Here is a 23,761-nt window from a genome sequence, read left to right as displayed (position 1 = left end):
CCGTGCTGACACCCTTGGACTTGAACACTTTGGCACAAAGCAAAGTCCACCAGCAGTTCCTGTTTGCCCCAAACAATCAGGCCTTAACTAACACAGCAATTTTCTAGCTTCTTAAACATGACCAGGAAGCACCCCCACCCTGACCCTCAGGGTCACAAAGTCCTTGTCAAGATGGGAGTGATTTGGGGGGGGAATCAGAATGGGAGACTGGGTTTCTTCAGTTCTCACCCGGGATGGGGGTGTTCTGGCCTTTGTGGAGGTGTTCCGCATCTCGAACAAACCAAACCCATCATTCCTTGCAGCTCACATCTTAAATGTAAAGCCTACAGCTGTGCCACGTGGCCTCTAAGAGGTTTGGGAAGGGAAGCCAAACTCAGGCATAATGATTTGCTCATCAATACACACAAAGCACCACCTGAGGCGAGCCGTGCAGAATCCTAAGTTCTAGAATTTTAACTCAGTAGGTGTGGAGTGGGGACCAGGAATCTGCACTTTAACCCAAATGGGATGACAGTGACGTGGGGATGTGGCTGATGCTTGGAAGGGCAGCGGATTGGACGTTAACGTTACCTAAAGTCCTCTGCCATCGTGACCATCCTGCAAGGGAGAAGCAGCATTGCTGTAGCTGAACAGCTGAGATGCCTGAGGTTTAGCGAGGTCTACTGACTTCCCCCGGGGCACCCTGCAAGTAAGGTCTGTAATCAACTGTGTGACGGAATACATATGCTCCCCTTCACACCAGCCAGGCCTTGAGTCTCAACTCCTAAAGCCCGGCTTTCACACTCCCAAACAAATGCCTAATGCTTGTCATTCCCAGTAGCCATGTTCTAGGAAGGCACCATGAATTAACTGGTGCAGAGCCATTGCTCCCAAGGAAATGCAGCATTAGGTTCCTGTAAGCCTCTGCCCACTGCATTTTTGTCAAGCCTTAACACACAGCCTTGCTTTGTGAGTGTGTTCCTGTTTAAAAGCACCTTAAAGCGTTTATTGCTGATTCATCAACACTGAACTCGGCCAACAGTGCTCGAATTCATGCCTGAACGAGGCTTATTTAAAGTGTATTTTTCCCTGTGGGGCACGTTGCAGCCTTCCTGCCCTTAGGAGCACTAGACAGTACTTCAGCTCTAGGCTTGAGGGTCACTGTGAAGGGCAAAACCAACAGAAAGCACAGAAATGCAAAGAACGTGGCTCTAAACAGACTGCAAAAGATGAAACACTTGTTTACAGTGTGAGCGCTGAAACCAGGGGGCTCAGCGTCACCTTGTGTTCAGCCCCACCTCAGCTGGGAACTGGCGTGCAGGGGCGATCCAAATTTTTCACACTATGTGGGTGTCCACGAATGGCCACAATAGTGCTGGGAGTGTTGGTTTCAGGGTCAAAATAAATTTTAGCTGCTGGGGGAATACACTAGTGTGGAGTCCATGAACAATGAGGATCCCCCTTATGTATGAAGGGTCAGAGCTCCTCAGCCTGTCCCTGTTTTCTCCGCAGTCTGTGCCGCTGGGAGGGGAGAGCAGTGGAGGCCGCCCCAGGCCTGCCCACCGGCTCCATCCCCACTGTTCCCACTGCACATTTCTCTGGTCTCTCCTTGTCAAAGGTCCCAGCGGTGTGCTGGAGCCAGGCTGCTCAGCGGTTCCCAACACCCACACTCAGTGGCCTGAACCGCATTTCCCTGTGGGGGCTCAGCCACTTTGCAGATCAACTGCAGAAAATTAGAAAGAACAATTTCTAGGTTCGGCCCTTCCCCCAGCCTCGCTTCTAGACTGCCTCTGCCTGCTTCAGGAGCATCAGTAAGAGCAGAGCTGAACAGAAGCTGTAATTTAAAGCCACCGCTGCTGTAAATACCCTGAGAACAATGAGGCAGAAGAGTGTGCTTCTCCTTCCAATCTCTGCTTTTTCAAATTACTTGCACCTGTGGACTATTGCCGGGTCTGATCATAGCAGCTTGGTGGGGGCCCTGGTAGGGCAGGGTTAACACTGTGCCCTCTTTAAGCTGCTGAGGAGTCAGGTCTAATTTTATCCTATAACCGGAGCTGCCAGTCCTCTTTCTGCCCTAGTGCTGAGTTATGTTGGGAAACTCAGAGCCAGCACTTCTGGTGGCTTGAGAGGCAGCAGCCCTGCTTTTTGCTGAAAGTGGAAAAACTGGAGCCTGCTTGCCGCTTGGCCTAGAGCCAGGCCCTGGGGGTGTAAATGGCAACAGCCCGCGGGGCTGCACTGGGGCCACGGTGCTTCCTTGCTTCCTGCTGACTCCCACCCCCGATGCATCCTGTACTGAGCTGCCCCGAGCTGGGCACAGTGCAGGGCCTCGGGGCAGCTCAGTACAGGATGCCTCAGGGAGGACAGAGGTCAGAGCTGGCCGCTGAGACCCCCAGCACTGCTGGGCGCTGGAGAGCCTTCACTGCCACATCTTCTCGGTGCTCCCTCATTGTACGCCACATACACTGCTGTCCTCAGCCACACCACACCCATGCTCTTGCAACGCCATGCACCAAGCCCAGCAGCCTGCCTGACTTGCAGCAAGAAAGCCATCCACCCCTCTGGCGTGTTGACTTTGCCCTTTCCTAGAAAGCACAGGAGCAATGCCTTTCCAGAAACCCCAAGGAGAATGAAAGTCTTGCATCCATCAGGACTTTTGAAGGGTTCCAGGTTCAAGGGACAGCGCGATTCTAAGTAGAGTCCCTGTTGGCACTCTTCCTGTGCTAGGACTCTTGTCACAATAGCACAGCCTAGACAGACTCCTAAAGAGCAGCCTGCTGGGCCGCCACCGCTGGCAGTGCGGGTTCACACTGTAACCTCTCCCTGCATTCCCCAAGGCCCTTCCCCCCCAGATCCCAGTGCCAGGTTTCCAGGATAATATTCCTGCTGAGGTCCCCAGGTGCTTTCACTCATCAAAGCATTTTTTCAAATTTGTACTGTTCACCCCCTGAGGGGTGGGTCAGCAGACCTGTTGACGGTTTCCTTGAGGGGGCAGTGGACACTCAGAGCCACAGTTGGCAGGCTGGGAGGAATCTACGCCTCGAGGCCACAGCCCTGGCTGTTCATCCTGCATCATGCTGGGGGTGGGCAGGGCAGGAGCGAGGCCCTGGGAGAAGAGGAGGCCCGCAGGGAAGTGAGCAGCCATCCCCAGGACCAGCCACACACTCTGAGGTCCAGGCCATGCAGAAAGGATGAGGAAAGACGGTGTTACCTCCAAGGAGGCCATTCGAGGGGAGGGGCAGCGGTCACTGCTTCCCCCTCTTCAGGCTGGCCCGCTTCACTATCTGAGCCCCCTTCCTGCCCTCTAGCAGGTCCGGCTGCAGGCTCCTCCCCCTCAACTCCACCTGGAGACAGCAGCAGAGACAGAAGGCAGGACGGATCACACCAACAGGCAGGCAAGAGAATGAAAGGCTTTATCCAGGGGCAGAGCAACGCTGCCTGTAGGAGAAGGGAGGCCCCAGCGGAGCCTGGAGGGAGTCGAGTGCGGCGCAGACTGAAGCCCAGGTGGGCAGGCGCAGAGGGTGAGCAGCGGGTAAAGGGGCCGGGCCACTCGGAAGACTGAGAGGCCCCCGGAGGCTGCAGCCACCCCAGTACCTTGGCGTGTTTCATAAAATTTTCAATATCAGCTTCGGTCACACTAGGATCCTCCAGGGACCCCTCAACAATCACCTCTTCGTGCTCCTGGGTGTCGCCGGCACCAGATGACTCTATCTGCCGAACGACTTTGCGAACGATCTGGAAAAGAGAGGGCTGGTGAGGCCTTTGAGGCAGAGCTCAAGAAGAGCAGGTCCCCAGGAATGAGATTCAGGGGGCCAGGCAGCCTGTGTCCAAAGGCGCCCTTCCTTGGGGGGCCAAGAACAGGGGCGCCACCATCGTGTGGAAAACGTGCCCTGGACAGCCTCAGACAGGCTGTAGTTTGCAGAGGGGGCCTAGCAGATTGTGCTAATGACTAGTCTGGCCACGCGTGACCTCTCTCCCTGGCCACATCACTTCCTTGACATTGAGGGAAGTTCATTCTGTCGTCGGTCATCCCTACAGGAATGGGGCTCTTGCAGGCAGAGGACATTATCTTTCATCTATCATTGTCTGATGCAATCCACTCCCTTATTCACTCGTCCAAATATTCTAACAGGTGCTTATTCTGCACCTACCACGTGCTGGCAGTGGGAGATAAGAACATAAAGAAGACGTGACCCGGCCTGCACAAAACCCACCGTGCAGGGGAGAGACACGTGAGGGCAGCATCTCCAGCAGCACATACAAGGCCGACCCTTTGCATCTTCTTCCCTCTCTGCCCTCACCTAGCACAGGGCCCTAAACTTGACAGGCAAAATCATGTCCACTGAATTAAGATCTGCTATCAGTTCAATGCATTTCCACATCCTTCGTGTTTTAGGGTGCCCATGGTAGTCTGGGAGCCCCCCTACTGCTGTCTTATGGCTATTTTCAGGCTGAGACTGCACAGGACTAGGTTTGGGCTGTTTCATGGGGGCTGGTCCTGCAACAGAGTGACAGGAGCTGACTGCAGGCCGAATCATCACAGTGGCTGTAAGGAATGTCATGTCCTAAAGACAAGAGTCCCCGGGCCCCTGACCATCCCTTCTGAGCCTGCCCGCCCTCTGTCAGGGCAGCGAGAGAAACTGGGAGGTGAGGGCACAGCTTCTAGCTCCTAGCCCACCTGCCTCCGTCCCACTCAGGGGGACTCTCGGCACCCACCTTCTTGGTGACAATGTTGCCCTGCTCATCTGTGAATTGTTCCTCAGTCACCTGCTCCCCTGGAATATTCTGAAGCTCATTTTCCTGGAATTAGAGAAAGGGAGAAAACTTGACATTGATAAGTGGGAGTTTAAAAGTACAAATGGAGGGTGAGGAAATGAAACAGCAGTGGCAGTAACAGCCACCGTGGGACAGAAGCCCAGCCTGGCAGGAAATGTCCACTCAGCAAGGAGCCATGGCCAACCAAGGCTCCCAGAGCGACAGGCACCCCGTGGGGCCACGGAGCCAGGACAGGATGCAGGGCGACCTTGCGAGAGCTGTACATGCTCTATTCCCCCACAGCACCCGGAGGAGGCAAGACACGACGATTATGCACGTTTTACAGAGGAGGCCCTGAGACAGGAAGCAAGACATCTAGTTATACGTGGATCGCACTTTATAGTGTAGAAAGCCCTTCTACAGACACCAGCGCCCCGAGTGTGACGTGTCTGCTTCCTGAAGCTGGCTAGGGACAGAAGCAGGACAAGAACAGGCCTCCCAGGTAACAGAGTGGCGCTGTCTCTGCCATCGTGGAGCGGTGGTCCTGGTGTGGCTGCAGAGCCCATGCCCTAGGCTGTGCCCTTCCTGCCAACCTGTCCCCTGACTTGGAGTCAGGTGCCTTTTCCCAGGTGCTCCTGCGCCCGTCACAGCGCTGAGCCCTCAGCCCGGCCTCCTGCGGGGCGGTTACCTTCAGGAGGACCCGGCGCCGGATCACCCGGGTGGAGATGGCCTCCTCATCCTCACTCAGGCCCTCGTTCTCCCCCAGCTCCTTGTCCAGCTCTTGGTGGATGTGCTTCAGCAAGAAGCACAGGGAGCCCTTGACAATGTGCATCACGTTCTGACAGCTGACCAGGAAGAAGCCCAGGAGCACCAGGGCGACCAGGAGCTGGGTGATGAAGGCCCACATCCTCCTCCTCACCAGGCCGGCCCTCCGGGGACCAGCAGGCCAGGGGTCGCGCTGCTGCAGGGGTCCGGCCTCTCATTCTCCTCCCGGACTCCTGCGGCCCCCCAGGACCCCTTCCATCGTCCCTCTCGGCCTCCCACTCTCTCCCGGGAAAGACACTGACTAACCCTGGCCAGAGCCGCCTGCCCGAGTGTCCTCCTGCTTGGCAGCCGCTGCTCTGCCCTCACGCCTGGGTGACGCCAGGCGCCGATAATTTTAGCTCTCGCAGCAGCTGCTGGGGCTGTCCCGCTGGGCTAGAAGGAAGGCGGCAGGTGTGCGTCCGTGCACAGACGGCGCATGCCCGTCACTGCCGGGTAACGCCCCCTCCTGCAGCCCCCACGCCCCGGCCCGCCCGCTCCCCGCCTGCCCCGCGGGCAGCTCCCAGGGCCCTGGCCCTCTCGCCTTTGCAGCCCGCCTGCTCCCGTGCGGACTAGAGGCAGCTCTGCTTAGGGCGCCTTTCTAGTTCAGAGACCCCGGAAATAAGGTGTCCGGGGAACGTGGCTACTTGTGCGTTTCCCTGGGCTGCTATTGCACGGTGGGAATGAGGTTCCCTTCCGCCTGTGGGGATGGGACCAGACAACACCCTGGAGAGTTAAGGGTTTACCCCCAAAGAGCCCGGGGATCAGTGATTTGCTCAGTCCCAGCCAAGCAAGGACAGAGGTACCCCAGCCCTCGCAGGGTCCTCGAGGTCCCCTTTGGTGAAGGCCCTCGCACCCCCTTTGCCGGTGTAACAACCCTACACTTAAGGTGTAACTGGTGTGTCTATTTAAGGCCTGTCCTCAAAGGCTCTTCCGGTGCCGGGCCTTCAACACCCATGAGCAGGAAACACGCGCATTCAACTCGCCTCTGACACTGCGGATTCACAGATGCAGCTGCAGCAGCTGTGACTCAGAGGAATTTCACTTTGGGGATCAGGCTGCTCCTCTTTTTTGGGGATCAGGCAGACCACATGGCAGAGAAAACAAAGATGTGGGACACAGCAGACTGGCCCTGGAGCTCCCTCACTGTGGGGGTTTTGGGGAAGCGGGGTACCTGCTCTGGATCTCAGGTTCCTCCTCCGTAAAGCAGGTGAGGATCAAAGTGTCCTCGCTACCCCGTTCTCGAGAGCGCTGTGTGATCACAGGGTTTCTGAGTACTGCCACCGTGAACGGGACGGCAAGCCCTTACTGCAGTGCTCAGGCTTCGCAGGCTTGTCCCGTGTGCGTCTTGCACACTAACTTATTTGAGCTTTGCAACAATCCTACCGGGCAGGTTCTATCATTTTCCCATTTTACACACAGGAAAGGGAGGCACAGAGGAGTTACGTACTTGTCTACATGAAAGAGTAAGTAAATGAGAATCAGATTTCAAGCCTCATTTCAGCAAGAAGGCTGCTGGAAAAACAGAAGCCCACACAGCGCACGCCCAGAAGCCAGGCACTGGGAGCATTCAATCTGGGCCCAGGAAAAGCCCATTCTTCTGACTGGGTCCTCCATGAAACTGACTGGGTCCTCCATGAAACTGGCTGGCTCACCGTCACTTCCGGCCCACCTTCCCAGCCCTAATTTTAGGGCATCTCTCTAGCTCTCGGTCACAGTTTTCAGAGACTCACTGTAAATGCCAGTGAGTGGGTGCTTTGCAAACCATCACCTTAGCTGGGCCTTATTACCAATCCCTGGGCTCCCATCACATGATGAGAACTGCAGCTCATCTGTGCCACTGACCTCTGTCCTACGCCCTGAACACTCACTCTGATTGGACAGCGTGAGAGCTGGCTGCTGTGTGACCCTGGAGAAGCCCTTGGCTTCTCTGGTCCCTCAGATCCCTCATTTATAAACAAGGCAGTTGGATCATGTGCCCTAGAAGGTTTCTCTTGTGATGTCTTGGGGCCATCCTGCTTTCTCCCAGGGCTCCCCCTCATGGAAGGCTGATGCAGAGGAGTGGTGAGCAAGAGGGCTGCTGGGGCCCCCGAAGGTGCTTGCTGGGCCTGAGGTTCAGACTGGGGATGGGGAGAGGCAGAGAGAGCAGCAGAGGGGCCAGAGAGGAAGAAGCAGTGCTGACCACACGGTAAGAGAGCACTTGAGATACGGAACCTACGCCTACACTTCACACTCACAAGCCCACAACAGCATGCCAGTGTCATGAACATGCAGGAAATAAAAAGACACACGCTAATAAGATGCCTGGGATTTGCTTCAAAATAATGTGTTGGGGGCACAGAAGGGGGGTGTTACAGTGAAACAAAGCTGGCGATAAGTGGGTAACCGTGAGCCGGGTGGTATGCCCATGGAAAGTTAAGATGCTATTCTCTTCTTGTATTCATTTGCAATTTTTCGTTAATAAAAATTTTTTCAAAAGCACATTAAAACGGATGTTTGTGGGAATCGGGTGGGGCAAGAGAATGGGAATGGCGAGTGAGGACAGAGTGAAAAAATAAAATGAAGCAGGACTGGTGACAGAGGGAGGCAGGCCTGACTGAGCAAGAAAGAGGCCTGGGGCTTGGAAGAGAGCGGAAGATGGGCGGTGGGGAGACCCCGCTCTCCATCCGTCCTGACTCGCCCCCTGAGCCCCACCCACAGAGCCCCTGGACCCCCACGCTGATGAACCTCGGCGATGATCCATTCACTCCTTGTTTCCCAATGAGGAATCCCAGGTGCAGACCGTGGTAGGACCAAGTTGGACGAGCCCCCAGTTCCCTGGGCTTTAAGCCCTTTCTGAAGCAGGACGGGAAAGGAGAACAAACGAAAACCATGGCTTTGCTGTCAGCCAGACCCCAGGCAAAGCCCACCTCTGACCCTGTGACCTTGGGCCAGCTGTTCAGCTGGCCACGTGGGGGTGGTGCCTGCTAGCCCTGCCTCCTCTCCGTGGGGATCAAGCTGGCAGAAGGGTAGACTGTGCCCCTGTATCCTTATCTCTAGAGAAAGTGAGGCCACAATTTTTAAAAAGAGACTCAGGACCTGAGTGCCTGGGAGGCTGCCCTCGAACTCAGGCCCTTCCTGCACCCATGCAGGCATCAGCTGGCGCCTCTGTGGGCTACTATCTTTACCTCTGGGGTCAAGGCGCTCAGCCTCCTGCATCCACTCTGGGGACCTGGCTGTCCCTGCTCCTGGTCAGCCTGGGGACCCCCAGTTGCAGATACCAGCACCTACCTCCTCATGCTCCTCAGACTCAGCAACAACAGTGGCAGTTCTCTGGGATGAGTCTGGGTCTTGAGTGACCTCTTCCTGCCCAGGATCTTGTGCAGCATCTTGCAGGTATGAAGAAATGGAACCTTCTCTATCCCACCCTGGCAGCCTGGGGCCCAGGAAGACACAAAGGACACTTGGTCACCCATTGGTCTCTGCCCTCCCAGATGCCCTCCCCCTCCAGAGCCCTGGCATCCTGTGCTGCCCACCTGATGGATGGGACAATGTGAACAAATCACTTGGTGGACTGCCCTGTGCAGAGGCACACATGAGCCATCCATGCTTCCAGAAGGAGAGGGACAGAGACACCAGGCCACTGGTCCCCTCCCTTTGAGTGGACGGCTCCCCACTCTGGGCTCCTGAAGCACTGGGCCCATACTGAGGGTCTTGGCCTTGGGGTCCCCTGTCCATCACCTTATCACCCCCATTTGGGCCTCCAGGCCACTCCCAGTCAAAAGTCCCTATATCAGTGCTCACCCTACAAGGTGTCACTTCCTCCCTCTAGAAATGCTCTTCTGTGGTGTCCAGGACCACACATTTGCCAGGTCTTCTCAACTCTCCAGCTACCACTTTGCAGTGGCCTTTGTAGGTTCTTCCCAAATTTCCCAATTTCTGAACATTGGAGCTTCCTGGGTGCAGTTCTCCGACCCCATCTCTACCTGCATCCACTCCTGAGTGAGCACGTCCAGTCCGCGGCCTTGCTCCCCACCCACATGCTCCCCACATCCAGTGGAGCATCTCCGCTGTGACCCACGGACATGTATCCGACATGCCCACGGCATCTCTGCCTTGGAGCTCTAAGAGGCACTGCCAGGATGGTGTGTCGAGACCACACTTAGGACCCTGTCCCCAAACCTGTTCCATCCAGGCGTCCCCGCTGCAATCAATAGCCTCCTGGTCCTCCCAGTGTCAGGCCAAGGATACCAGTGAACTCTCACTTCTCTCTTCTCCCACTTGGCTTCCACTTTCAAAAATATATCCTGAACACAGGCACTTCTCATCCCACTGCTGCTACCATCTTGGGCCCAACCAGTATCAACTCTTGCCTCCTAGCTTACCTCCCGGCCTCTACCCCTGGCCATGGCAGGCTGTTCTCAAGACAGCTGCCAGATCACCTCCTCTGCTCAAAACCAGCCAATGGCTCCCCATCCTACCCAGTGAACGCCAAAGTCCAGCGAGGACCTCAAGGCCTGTCATGTCTGGCCCCAGGCCTTCCTTCCCTTACGGCGCCCCCCTTGGTCCCCAGAGGCACTTGACTGCTCCTCCATCATGCCAGGCATGCTCCTCCGCCAGGCCTCTCTCTGCACCCACGGGGCCTGCTGCTGGGCCTCCCTTAATTCCTCGGGGCTTTCCCTTCCTGTCACTCTCTCTGGTTTCCCTGGCTACCCCATCTGTCATTTCCCCACACACATACTATACCTCACCCCCCCTTCCCCACTTTTTCTTTTTCTTTTTAGCACTTCTCTAGCATTTCTCTTTTAATTACTTTTGATTTTATTTACTTAATTTTGTCTACAGTCAGTTTCTCCACTAGAACATTAGCTTCTTGCAGGTAGAGACTTCTGTTTCATTCAACGCCACAGCCCTGGCACCTTGGCATGCTTCCTAGGGGCCTGGCACATAGTGGGTACTCCATCCATATTGTTGGGTGAGTGACTAAATCTTTCTGTTGGAAGGCTGACCGAGGTCACAGAGCCAAACTGTAACCACGGAGGCCTAGCGCCCCGCCTTTGGTTCCCTGATGCTGCTGTGTGGCGGCGACCGATACACAGGGAGCAGCCAGCAAAGGTCTGCTGAGTGAGTGACCGTCACAGGCTCCTGGGACGCAGCCTCTCACAGGGAGGCCCCGTCCGTCCAGTGCTCACTAGCCAGAGGATTCCTTTGGGAAATATATCCTTGCTGCCTCAGCTTCCATGCAGCCTCTCTTTCTCTCCCTCTATGGTATTCAGGTGGCACTGAGTGGGCCCTGGGAAATGGCCCTGTCAGCCCAGCTTCTGAGGAGCCCAAGGAGCCACGTGGGTGGGAGATGACATGAGAATAAATCCCCCAGGGCCTGGCCAGTCCGGAGCCCTTGGGTAGCCCTGGCTTTCTGGGAGCGCATGGACATCTCCTTGCTTTAAGGAAAATCTAGAAAGCCCAGCAACAGGGAAGAAAGGGCTGCTGTCACTCCATTCTGTGCCAGTCCAGGGAGGCTGAAGTGAGGCTGGCCCCATGCCTGCCTCCATCCCTCTCCCCAAGCCCTCCTGCATACTCAGTCTAGCAGCAGGGTGCCTTGCACTGCATGGACGCGAGCCAGGCCTGCTGCCCGAGGACTCAGTGTCTGCAGAAGAGCCCAAGGCCCTTCTGCCCAAACTGCCAGTGCTGTTTATGCTGCAGGCCCAGCGCCGGGCCTTCCCACCACGGGAAGCTTGGTGAGGAGTTACTCGGGAGAATAACCACCTCTTAGCTCTTGACAGCTCAGTCCTGCCCCAGATAAGCACACCAGCCTCACTCTTTCAAAGGCATAAAGTAGAAAGGACACCACTATCAGCTCCGTCACATGCCAGCCGTGTGACTGCATGAGTACTGTCCCTGGGCCCTCTGCTTCTGGGTTTCTAAATATGGTCTTTGGCAACAGGCACATAACAGTGATGGGGGCCAGAGCACCTAGCACTGGCTGCCCATCAGAGACAGGGTCAACCAAGCCGTATCATCTCTCTCCAAAGAATGACCCTCAGCTTCTCCCACTGCTTCTGGCCAGGTGGGCGACTGGCCTTGCGGATCACAGCTCACACCTGACAGAGGCCTGCCTAAGGGCCGGGCAGCTTCAGAGGCAAGCTGGTGCCACACTGAATTTCTTTGCTTCCAGGCATTTAAAACACATGGTCGGGTCAGCATCAGTACCTGAGATGTCCCTTGGCACTCCCGGCCAGGCACAATCTCACCGGAAGCCCAGGGAGACGAAAGGCACCCTGCCAGGGCCATCCCATCCTTACCTGTCCTCGCTCACCTCCACCAGGCTCACGGAAGGGGATTCTGTGATGCGGGCTTGCACCCTCTGCTGGCCTGAAACAAGAGACACTTCACTCTCTGAATCCTGCCCTGCACCTGTCAGGTCCTCCTGCCTCGTATGTCCTGGCAGCTTCTCTTCTGACCTCTGACCTGCCTCCTGGTCAAGCAAATCGATAAGGCTATCTGTGGCACTTAAATCCACTGTGTCATCCTCCACAAGGTCCAGAGAGCCTTGGGGTCTCTTAGAGAGTGGCCCCTCCAGCTTCGACTCGCGGCCGGTGGTGTCAGAGTCCTCGGCCTTGCTGCACTCCAGAGAGGAGTCCTCAGCAGTGACCAGGGATGGTGTGAGGCCCCCAGACCACAGCTGCATGTCAGAAATCTCCAGCATCGCGTCATGCTCCGTGGCCGCGAAGGGGATGGCGTCTATGACGGCCACCTCGTTCCAGTACTTGTCTGCACGCAGTGGAGAGGGAAGCGCGTAGTGCAGGGAGGCGGGGGACAGCAGCTCGTCCTGCAGCGAGGAGTAACCTGGATGGGCAGACAGAGGGCAACATGCTCCAGAAGCAATTGTTGTCACACACGCTTACGTGCAAATCCATAGACACGCACACGCTCAGGCACAGCCATAGATACGCATGCACATTCCAGGCAATGGGCTTTCCAAGCTCAAAGCCCAGTGCTCAGGCCTTGTGGCTGCCGCCCAGAGCACTGGACCAGAGACAAGGCTCTGGGTTGGCTGGGGGGCAGCCAGGGAATGGGGCAGAGAGGAGGGCTCCTTTGCTGGATGGCAAAGAGGAGAGACTGGAACTCTTTCTTCTCCAGGTCCAAGCACTAGATCAAGGTACCTTGATCCAAAAGCATGTGCTCCAATCTGCCTCTAATTGGAGGAAAGCCCACTTCTTGATGGCTGGGCAGAAAGAAATGTCTTTCTTTGCTCAAAACATCCCTTCAGCACAGTCCTTAAGGTATCTGTCAGGAGTGCACCTTAAGGGGAGGAACAGCCACCCAGACTCAAGGTAAGTGATGAAGATGAACACCCACAGGCCTCGGGGGGACACCATTGGGTTTGGGATGAACTCACTTTCCCTCCTTGTGGCTTGGTTCTAGAAACTTTGAATGATCCAGAATGGCACAATGAGGGTTCTAAGGTTTGAAATGGACCAGGCCAGAGGGTGCCACCTGGTAACGGGCACACAGCTGCTGCTTCAGTACTGTGCCCGGAAGCCCCTCGTCCACAGGCCCTGAGCTACTGCTGCCTGCTCCAGGTCGGCAGCCACCTGGGGCCGGAGCCCTGTGGTCAGCACTGCCTGGTCATTCATCTGCTCCTTGCTGACCGGCTGAGGCCTGGATCCCTCCTTGTTTCCTGGTTGACTCTGGAACTGGCTCCCTGATGTTCGGCATAGGCAGGAACCTGCATGGCAGGCACCTGGAAGCATGCCAGGAATGCCTGTTTGAGTTGAATGGGAAGTGTTGCTGTTCTCTTCCAGCCAGGAGTGGGGATCCTTGCCACAGGGGAAAGGGGGCCTCTGACTCCCCTTCAGAGCAGATGCCAACCTGCAGGTAGGAAAAGGGACTAGAGGACAAGATTCTCCACTGGGCTCAGCTGGTCTGGGGGACCAGGGAGCAGAGGTGTGCCTACATCCTCTGAAGGCCCAGTGGAGCTGAAGGACGATCCTGGGTATGGGTGGGGCTGCTCCCTGCAGAGTCCATAGGGTCCTTCCTGTGTCCAAAGAGGCCCCTCCCCTAGTGCCCAGACTTCCATTCACCCCTCACTGCCTCAACCCCACATCTAGCTCTTCCCTGGCTTGGCCTTTCTGGCAGCCTAAGCAGCTCGCCTCATTCCCACCCGGGGGCCTGAGCTCCTGGTCACCCATCGCTTCTCTGTTTTTGACTCTATCTCCAGCTATCCTCATTCACCCAAAAGATGTTCACTGAGGTCTGCTTCCCTGCCAGGTACCATGCTAAATAAGGGGCTGGGGCTTACACACACACACACACACACACACCCTTTTGTCATGACACTTTCCCGACTTTAGCTCACTTTGATTTGCCACCCTTCCCTCTTGGAGCCTGTCCTAGTTCCCTCACTAAGCCAGTTCACGGGACTGCGCACTCTTCGATGGCACGGATGGTGTCTGCCACTTCCCCCCACTTGCCTAGAACACCACTGGGAATCACTGGCCCCAGGGACTGCTTCAGTGCATTCCAGGTGTATGAGGGGGACATGGAGCCAGAACAGATGACCTCCTCGCCCAGACTTAGTAAAACCACATTTGCTAACATTTACATGTGTGTTCTGTGTGCCAGGAAACCACACTGTGTGACTGACATACATCCTCTCCTGATCTTCCCAGGAGTTCTTCTCCTGACTGATCTCTACAGGTCCCCAGTGTGGTTTCAGGTCCCCAAACTAGGAGAAGGAGGGAGAGACCATAAGGTGGGGTGGGAGGGCTGTGCCTTGACCCGGACTGAGGGACTCCCCAAACCGGGAAGACTGAAGAGGAGATGGGAGAGCAGAGTAATGGTGGATCAAATCTTTCCATGACATTAACTCAAGTCACTGCATGTGAAACCATGATTTAAGGTTTGGGAAACCAGAGGCAGTAGCCTTCAAACCCTCCATAAGTATCTCCAGATACACATGAGCAGAACATTCTAGAGCCAAGTGATTTTCTTTTTCTTGAAAGCATCATTACATTATTTCCATTATTAATTGAGGGTCGCTTTTGTATAAAACATATCTAACATGTTGTTTTTAATTATCACAACGCTACAAGGAAAGTAATATTATTCCTACTTCAGAGATTAAGAAATAAGAAGTTCAACAACTTGCTTAAGGCACACAGTGAGTGGTCTTTTCTTTAGATTTTGCCATTAGCATCTTTTAAAAATAGCTTTGTTGAGGTATAGTTGATATACAAGTGCACATATTTAAAGTAGATAACTGGATACTTTCTGACATATGTATACACCATGAAATCATCACAATGAAAACTCTCCATCCCAGAAAGCTGTCCTCATACTTCTGTGTGATCCTTCTGTCACCCCTTGCTCAGGTAACCACTGATCTGCTTTCTGTCACTATTATGTTAGTTTGCATTTCCCAGAATTTTAGATAAATGGAATTGTACAGTGTGTACTCTTTTTTTCTGGCTTCTTTCACTCAGCCGAATTATTTGGTTATCCTCCATGTGGTTGCCTGTATCAATGACTTATCCATTATTATTGTTGAGTTGTATTCCATTGGATGGATATACCACTGCTAAAGGACATTTGGTTGGTTCCATTTTGCGGCTATTACAAACAAAACTACCTGTCTGTGTGGACATATGCTTTCTTTTCTTATGGGTAGTACCAATGAGTGGAATGGCTGGACCATATGGTAGGTATATGTCTAACTTTTTAAGAAACAACCCAAGTGTTTTCCAAAGTGGTTTCCCATTTACATTCCCACCAGCAGTGCACAAGAGTTCCAGTTCCTCCATATCCTTGACAACACTTGGTATGGTCAGTCTTCTTCATTTTAATCATTCTTATGGGTGTGTAGTGGTATCCCTGTGTAGTTTTGATTTGTATTCCCCTAATGGCTAGTGATATCAAGCATATTTTCATGTGCTGATTTGCTATCTTTATATCTTCTGCATTAAGTGTCTGTTCAAATCCTTTGCTCATTTTAAATACTGGATTGTTTGTTTCTTATTATTGAGTTTTGGGAGTTCTTTATATATTCTGGATACAAGTCCTAAATCAGATGATTATTTGGCAATATTTTCTCCCAAATTCTCATTCTTTTCATTTCCTTAACAGTGCATTTTGAAGAAGGGAAGTTTTTTATTTTGATGAAGTCCAATTGATCAATTTGTTTCTTTACAGATTGCACTTTTGATGTTGTATCTAAGAAATCTTTGTTTTACCTAACATCTCTAAGGTTTTCTTCTCTGTTTTCTTCTAGAAGTTTTATTATTTTATATTTACTTCTAGAATTTTTTACATCAGGTTTTATATTTAATCTGTGATCCATTTCGAGTTATTGTTGTATATGATGCAAAGTATGATCCAAGTTCATTTTTGAATATAAATATCCAATTTTTCCAGCCCCAGTTGTTGTAAAGATTATCCTTTCTCCACTGAATTGCCTTTGTACCTTTGTTGAAAATCACTTATTCATGTATATGTGGTTCTATTTCTTGACTCTATTCTGTTCCACTGAATTATCTACCTCTATGATTATCATAGCTTTCTAATAAATCTTGTAGTCAAGTAGTGTGAATCATCCAGCTTTGTCCATTTTCAAAGTTGTTTTGGATATTCTAGGTCCTTTCCATATGAATTTTAGAACCACTTGGTCATTTTCTACCAAAAAATTCTACTGGGATTTTGATTGGGATTGCATTGAATATATAAATCATTTTAGGGAGAATTGACAACAATATCAAATCTACTGACCCATTAACAAGATGTATCTGTATACTTATCTAGGTCTTTAATTTTTCTCAGTTATGTTTTATAGTTTTGATGTATAATTATTATACATCTTTTATCAGATTTACCTCCAAGTACTTCAGTTTTTTTAATGGTATTTTAAATAATATTCTTTTCTAAAAATTTCAATTTGTAATAATTGTTCATAAAAATTCAGTTGATTTTTATATATTGAAATTGTATCCTGCAGCCTTAGTAAACTTTTTTATTAACCATCTTTTGTAGATGCCATTGGTTTTTTATATGGGCAATCTTGTAGTTATGTGGTTAGCTTTAGGTTTTTGTAGATACCCTTTATCAGATTGAGTGAATTCTTCTCTATTCCTACTTTGCTGAGAGTTTAAAAATTGGGAATGGATACTGGATTTATCAACTTTTTTAATGCATCTGTGGTAATGATTATATGGTTTTGCTTTTTTAGCTTGTTAGTCTGATGAATTATATTTATTCTTTTTATTCTTAATTTGTTAAGGTGTATTTTATGCACAGAATATGGTCTGTCTTGGTGACTGTTTCATGTGAGCTTGAGAAGAATGTGCATTCTGCTGTTGTTGGGTGAAATAGTCTACAGCTATAAACTATAAACAGTTGATTGATGGTGTTGTGAGTTCAACTACGTCCTGACTCTCTGCATGCCGAATCTGTCCATTTCTGATAGAGGGCATATTGAAGTCTCCAACTACACACGGATTCATCTATTTCTCCTTGCAGTTCTATCATTTTTTGCTTCACTTACTTTGATGCTTTGTTGTTAGATGCACACATAAGGATCATTATGTTCTTGGAAAATTAATTATTTTATCATTGTATAATGCCTCTCTTTATCCCTGATACTTTCCTTTCTCTGAAGACTTTCTACCTTAAATAACAGCTACTCTTGCTTTCTTTTGATTAGTGTCAGCTTGGTATTATTCATATAATCTTCTTCTATTTACTTTCAATCTATATATGTCTTTATATTTAAAGTGGGTTTCATGCAGACAACATACAGTTGGATTGTGTTTGTTGACCCACTCTGACCTTTGTCTTTTAATTGGTACATTTAGACCACTGACATTCAAAGTGATTATTGGTATAGTGGATTAATATCTACCATATTTGTACTCTTTTCTATTTGTTGCTTTTGTTCTTTGTTCCTATTTTTGTCTTCTTTTTCTGCCTTTTATGGTTTTAATTGAGCATTTTATATGACTCCAATTTCTCTCATTTCTTAGCATATTAGTAATGCTTTTTTTTTCTTTACTTTTTTTAGTGGTTGCTCTACACCTTCACAAACAACACAAGTCTACTTTCAAATAACCTTACCCTATTTCATAGGCAATGTGAGTACCTTATAATAACAAAATAATCTTAATTCCTCCCTCCTGTCCTTTCTACCATTCTTGTTTGATGTCATTCATCATTCATTTCAATTATGTATTAAGCATACATAGCATATGTTTTTGTGTATATATAGGCATAAGATATATACACAGCATACACAAAGGAATACATTGTTGCTATTATTATTTTGAATAAGTTATCCTATAGATCAATTAAGAATAAGAAAAAATAAACTTTTTAGTTGACTTTTCTTCTTTGAGGCGCTTGCTTACTTTATGTGGATCCAAGTTTCTGACCTATTGTTTTCCTTCATTCTAAAGAACTTGTTGCAATGCACATCTGCTGGCAACAAATTCCCTCAATGTTGGCTTGTTTGAGAAAGTCTATTTCTCCTTCACTTCTGAGGGATAATTTTTCAGGATAAAGAATATTTTAGGTTAATGGGTCTTTCTCTCAACACTTTAAATATTTCACTTCACTTTCTTCTTGTTTGCAAGCCTTCTGAACAGAAGTCAGATGTAATTATCATCTTTGTTGCTCTATAGGTAAGATGTTCTTTTCCTCTTTTTTTCTTTATCCTTAATTTTCTGTAATTTGACACTGATATGCCCAGGCGTAGTTTTCTGGGCATTCGTCCTACTTGGTGTTCTTCAGCTTTTTGGATCTTTGGTGTCTAACATTAATTTTGGGCAAAATTCTCCATTATTATTGTTGATTCCAGTATCTCTTCTGTTCCTTTCTTTCTCTTCCATCTGTTATTTCCATCACGTGTATGTTATACCTTCTTAGTTGACCCACCTTCTTTTTTTCTTAACTTTCATATCATTAATCTACAAGTACATGAGGAACATTATGTTTACTAGACTCCCCCCTTCACCAAGTCCCCCCCAACCCCATCACAGTCACTGTCCATCAGTGTAGCAAGATACTATAGAATCACTACTTGTCTTCTCTGTGTTGCACAGCCCTCCCCGTGCCCCACCCCACATTATACATGCTAATCGGAATGCCCCTTTTCTTTCCTCCACCCCCTATCCCTCCCTTCCCACCCGACCTCCCCAGTCCCTTTCCCTTTGGTAACTGTTAGTCCATTCTTGGGTTCTGTGATTCTGCTGCTGTTTTGTTCCTTCAGTTTTTTCCTTGTTCTTATACTCCACATATGAGTGAAATCATTTGGTACTTTTTTTTCTCTGCCTGGCTTATTTCACTGAGTATAATACCCTCTAGCTCCATCCATGTTGTTGCAAATGGTAGGATTTGTTTTCTTCTTATGGCTGAATAATATTCCATTGTGTAGATGTACCACATCTTCTTTATCCATTCATCTACTGATGGACACTTAGGTTGCTTCCATTTCTTGGCTATTGTAAATAGTGCTGCAATAAACATAGGAGTGCATATGTCTTTTTCAAACAGGGCTGCTATATTATTAGGGTAAATTCCTAGAAGTGGAATTCCTGGGTCAAATGGTATTTCTATTTTGAGCTTTATGAGGAACCTCCATACTGCTTTCCATAATGGTTGAACTAGTTTACATTCCCACCAACAGTGTAGAAGGGTTCCCCTTTCTCCACAACCTTGCCAACATTTGTTGTTGTCTTTCTGATCGTGGCGATCCTTACTGGTGTGAGGTGATATCTCACTGTGGTTTTAATTTGCATTTCTCTGATAACTAGCGATGTGGAGCATCTTTTCATGTGTCTGTTGGCCATCTGAATTTCTTCTTTGGAAAACTGTCTGTTCAGCTCCTCTGACCATTTTTTAAATGGATTATTTGCTTTTTGTTTGTTGAGGTTCATGAGCTCTTTATATATTTTGGATGTCAACCCTTTATTGGATCTTTCATTTATGAATATATTCTCCCATACTGTAGGATGCCTTTTTGTTCTATTGGTGGTGTCCTTTGCTGTACAGAAGCTTTTCAGTTTGATGTAGTCCCACTTGTTCATTTTTGCTTTTGTTTCCCTTGCCTGGGGAGATATGTTCATGAAGAAGTCACTCATATTTATGTCCAAGAGATTTTTTGCCCATGTTTTTTTCTAAGAGTTTTATGGTTTCATGACTTACATTCAAGTCTTTGATCCATTTCGAATTTACTTTTGTGTATGGGGTTAGACAATAATCCAGTTTCATTCTCTTACATGTAGCTGTCCAGGTTTGCCAATACCAGCTGTTGAAGAGGCTGTCATTTCCCCATTATATATCCATGGCTCCTTTATCATATATTAATTGACCATATATTTCTGGGTTAATATCTGGACTCTCTCTTCTGTTCCACTGGTCTATGAGTCTGTTCTTGTGCCAGTACCAAATTGTCTTGATTACTGTGGCTTTGTAGTAGAGCTTGAAGTTGGGAAGCGAGATGCCCCCTGCTTTATTCTTCCTTCTCAGGATCGCTTTGGCTATTCGGGGTCTTTTATGGTTCCATATGAATTTTAAAACTATTTGTTCCAGTTCATTGAAGAATGTTGTTAGTATTTTGATAGGCATTGCATTGAATCTATAGATTGCTTTAGGCAGGATGGCCATTTTGACAATATTAATTCTTCCTACCCAAGAGCAAGGAATGAGTTTCCATTTGTTAGTGACCTCTAATTTCTCTTAAGAGTGTCTTGTAGTTTTCAGGGTATAGGTTTTTCACTTCCTTGGTTAGGTTTATTCCTAGGTATTTTATTCTTTTTGATGCAATTGTGAATGGAATTGTTTTCCTGATTTCTCTTTCTGTTAATTCATCGTTAGTGTATAGGAAAGCAACAGATTTCTGTGTATTAATTTTGTATCCTGCAACTTTGCTGAATTCAGATATTAGTTCTAGTAGTTTTGGAATGGAATCTTTAGGGTTTTTTTTCTGTACAGTATCATGTCATCTGCAAATAGTGACAGTTTGACTTCCTCTTTACCAATCTGGATGCCTTGTATTTCTTTGTTTTGTATGATTGCCGTGGCTAGGAGCTCAAGTAGTATATTGAATAATAGTGGGGAGAGTGGACATCCCTGTCTCGCTCCCAATCTTAGAGGAAAAGCTTTCAGCTTCTCACTGTTAAGTATGATGTTGGCTGTGGGTTTGTCATATATGGCCTTTATTATGTTGAGGTACTTGCCCTGTATACCCATGTTGTTGAGAGTTTTTATCATGAATGGATGTTGAATTTTGTCAAATGCTTTTTCAGCATCTATGGAAATGATCATGTGGTTTTTGTCCTTCTTTTTGTTGATGTGGTGGATGATGTTGATGGATTTTCGAATGTTGTACCATCCTTGCATCCCTGAGATGAATCCCACTTGATCATGGTGTATGATCCTCTTGATGTATTTTTGAATTCAGTTTGCTAATATTTTGTTGAGTACTTTTGCATCTATGTTCATCAGGGATATTGGTCTGTAGTTTTCTTTTTTTTGTGGTGTCTTTGCTTGGTTTTGATATTAGACTGATGCTGGCTTCATAGAATGAGTTTGGGAGTATTCCCTCCTCTTCTATTTTTTGGAAAACTTTAAGGAGAATGGGTATTATGTCTTCTCGATATGTCTGATAAAATTCAATGGTGAATCCATCTGGCCCAGGGTTTTGTTCTTGGGTAGTTTTTTGATTACCGATTCAATTTCTTTGCTGTTAATTGGTCTTTTTAGATTTTCTGTTTCTTCCTGGGTCAGCCTTGGAAGGTTGTATTTTTCTAAGAAGTTGTCCATTTCTTCTAGGTTTTGCAGCTTGTTAGCGTATAGATTTTCATAGTATTCTCTAATAATTTTTTGTATTTCTGTGGGGTATGCGTGATTCTTCCTTTCTCATTTCTGATTCTGTGTATGTGTGTAGATTCTCTTTTCTCTTAAAAAGTCTGGCTAGGGGCTTATCTATTTTGTTTTTCTCAAAGAACCAGCTCTTGGTTTCATTGATTTTTGCTATTTTTTTATGGTTCTCAATTTTATTTATTTATTCTCTGATCTTTATTATGTCCCTCCTTCTGCTGACTTCAGGCCTCATCTGTTCTTCTTTTTCCAGTTTTAATAATTGTAACTTTAGAGTATTCATTTGGGTATGTTCTTCCTTCTTTAGATAGGCCTGGATTGCTATATACTTTCCTCTTAGAACTGCTTTCACTGTGTCCCACAAAAGTTGGGGCTTTATGCTGTCAGTGTCAATAGTCTCCATATATTGCTTGATCTCTGTTTTAATTTGGTCATTGACCCATTGATTATTTAGGAGCATGTTGTTAAGCCTCCGTGTGTTTGTGAGCCTTTTGTTTTTCTTTGTACAATTTATTTCTAGTTTTATGCCTTTGTGATCTGAGAAGCTCTTTTGTAGAATTTCAATCTTTTTGAATTTACTGAGGCTCTTTTTGTGGCATAGTATGTGGTCTACTCTGGAGAATGTTCCATGTGCACTTGAGAAGAATGTGTATCCTGCTGCTTTGGGGTGTATCCTGCTGCTTTGGGGTGTACAGATCTGTAGATGTTTGTTAAGTCCATCTGTTCTAGTGTGTTGTTCAGTGCCTCTGTGTCCTTCTTTATTTTCTGTCTGGTGGATCTATCCTTTGGAGTGAGTGGTGTGTTGAAGTCTCCTAGAACGAATGCATTGCATTCTATTTCCCACTTTAATTCTGTTTGTATTTGTTTCACATATGTTGGTGCTCCTGTATTGGGTGCATATATATTTATAATGGTTATATTCTCTTGTTGGACTTAGCCCTTTATCATTATGTGATGTCCTTATTTATCTCTTGTTACTTTCTTTGTTTTGAAGTCTATTTTGTCTGATACCAGTACTGCTACACCTGCTTTTTTCTCCCTATTGTTTGCATGAAATATCTTTTTCCATCCCTTGACTTTTAGTCTATGTATGTCTTTGGGTTTGAGGTGAGGTAAGCAGCATATAGATGGGTCTCGCTTTTTTATCCATTCTATTACTCTAAGTCTTTTGATTGGTGCTTTCAGTCCGTTTACATTTAGGGTAATTATTGAAAGATATGTACTTATTGCCATTGCAGGCTTTAGATTAGTGGTTACCAAAAGTTCAAGGTTAGCTTCTTTACTATCTAACTGTGTAACTTAACTCACTTATTAAGCTATTTTAAACACAGTCTAATGATTCTTTATTTCTCTCCTTTCTTATTCCTCCTCCTCCATTCTTTATATGTTAGGTGTTTTATTCTGTGTTCTTTTGTGTTTCCATTGACTGCTTTTATGAGTAGTTGATTTTATTTTTTACCTTTAGTTAGTATTTGGTTGGTCTGCTTTCTTTGTTGTGATTTTATTTTCTCTGGTGACATCTATTTAGCCTTAGCAGTGCTTCCATCTAGAGCAGTCCCTCTAAAATACCCTGTAGAGGTGGTTTGTGGGAGGCAAATTCTGTTAACTTTTGTTTTTCTGGGAATTGTTTAATCTCTCCTTCATATTTAAATGATAATCGTGCTGGATACAGTATTCTTGGTTCAAGGCCCTTCTGTTTCATTGCATTAAATATATCATGCAATTCTCTTCTGTCCTGTAAGGTTTCTGCTGAGAAGTCTGATGATAGCTTAACGGGTTTTCCTTTGTAGGTGACCTTTTTCTCTCTCTGGCTGCCTTTAATACTCTGTTCTTGTCCTTGATCTTTGCCATTTTAATTTTTATATGTCTTGGTGTTGTCCTCCTTGGGTCCCTTGTGTTGGGAGTTCTGTGGGCCTCCATGGTCTGAGCTACTATTTCCTCCCCCAGTTTGGGGAAGTTTTCCACAATTATTTCTTCAAAGACACTTTCTATCCATTTTTCTCTCTCTTCTTCTTCTGGTACCCCTATAATGCAAATATTGTTCCATTTGGATTGGTCACACAGTTCTCTTAATATTCTTTCATTCCTGGAGATCCTTTTATCTCTCTCTGCCACAGCTTCTCTGTGTTACTGTTCTCTGATTTCTATTCCATTAACAGCCTCTTGCACCTCATCCAGTCTGCTCTTAAGTCCTTCCAGAGACTGTTTTATTTCTGTATTCTCCCTCCCAACTTTATCCTTTAACTCTTGCATATTTCTCTGAAGATCCATCAGCATTGTTATGACCTTTATTTTGAATTCTTTTTTGGGGAGATTGGTTCAATCTATCTCCCCATGCCCTCTCTCAGGGGTTGTCTGGGTAATTTTGGACTGGACCAAATTC

At 47.9% G+C, this 23,761-nt stretch overlaps 1 protein-coding gene across 10 annotated transcripts in view; it reads right to left on the bottom strand.

Annotated features, from left to right (window-relative positions):
- ANK1 (ankyrin 1) overlaps positions 1-23,761 on the bottom strand; it is a 203,314-nt gene that overhangs the window by 4,754 nt on the left and 174,799 nt on the right. For 4 of the 10 annotated variants that reach the window (XM_057505216.1, XM_057505217.1, XM_057505219.1 and 1 more), the window contains 3 exons: positions 11,814-12,357; positions 8,803-8,947; positions 7,160-8,367 (listed from right to left, as the gene is read on the bottom strand). In XM_057505216.1, the coding sequence (XP_057361199.1) occupies positions 8,005-8,367; positions 8,803-8,947; positions 11,814-12,357 (1,052 nt within the window). In that variant the 3' untranslated portion in view covers positions 7,160-8,004. Of the gene's footprint in view, positions 1-3,187; positions 3,321-3,570; positions 3,712-4,692; positions 4,777-5,419; positions 5,881-7,159; positions 8,368-8,802; positions 8,948-11,813; positions 12,358-23,761 lie in introns of those variants that run through there. The other 6 variants (XM_057505220.1, XM_057505221.1, XM_036877472.2 and 3 more) reach the window with 5 other exon arrangements.

The sequence above is a fragment of the Manis pentadactyla genome, chromosome 7 (genome assembly GCF_030020395.1).
Source record: "Manis pentadactyla isolate mManPen7 chromosome 7, mManPen7.hap1, whole genome shotgun sequence".
Lineage (NCBI taxonomy): Eukaryota > Metazoa > Chordata > Mammalia > Pholidota > Manidae > Manis > Manis pentadactyla.
The sequence above is the reverse complement of the archived record's forward strand: the minus strand, read 5'-3'. Positions and strand labels throughout refer to the sequence as shown.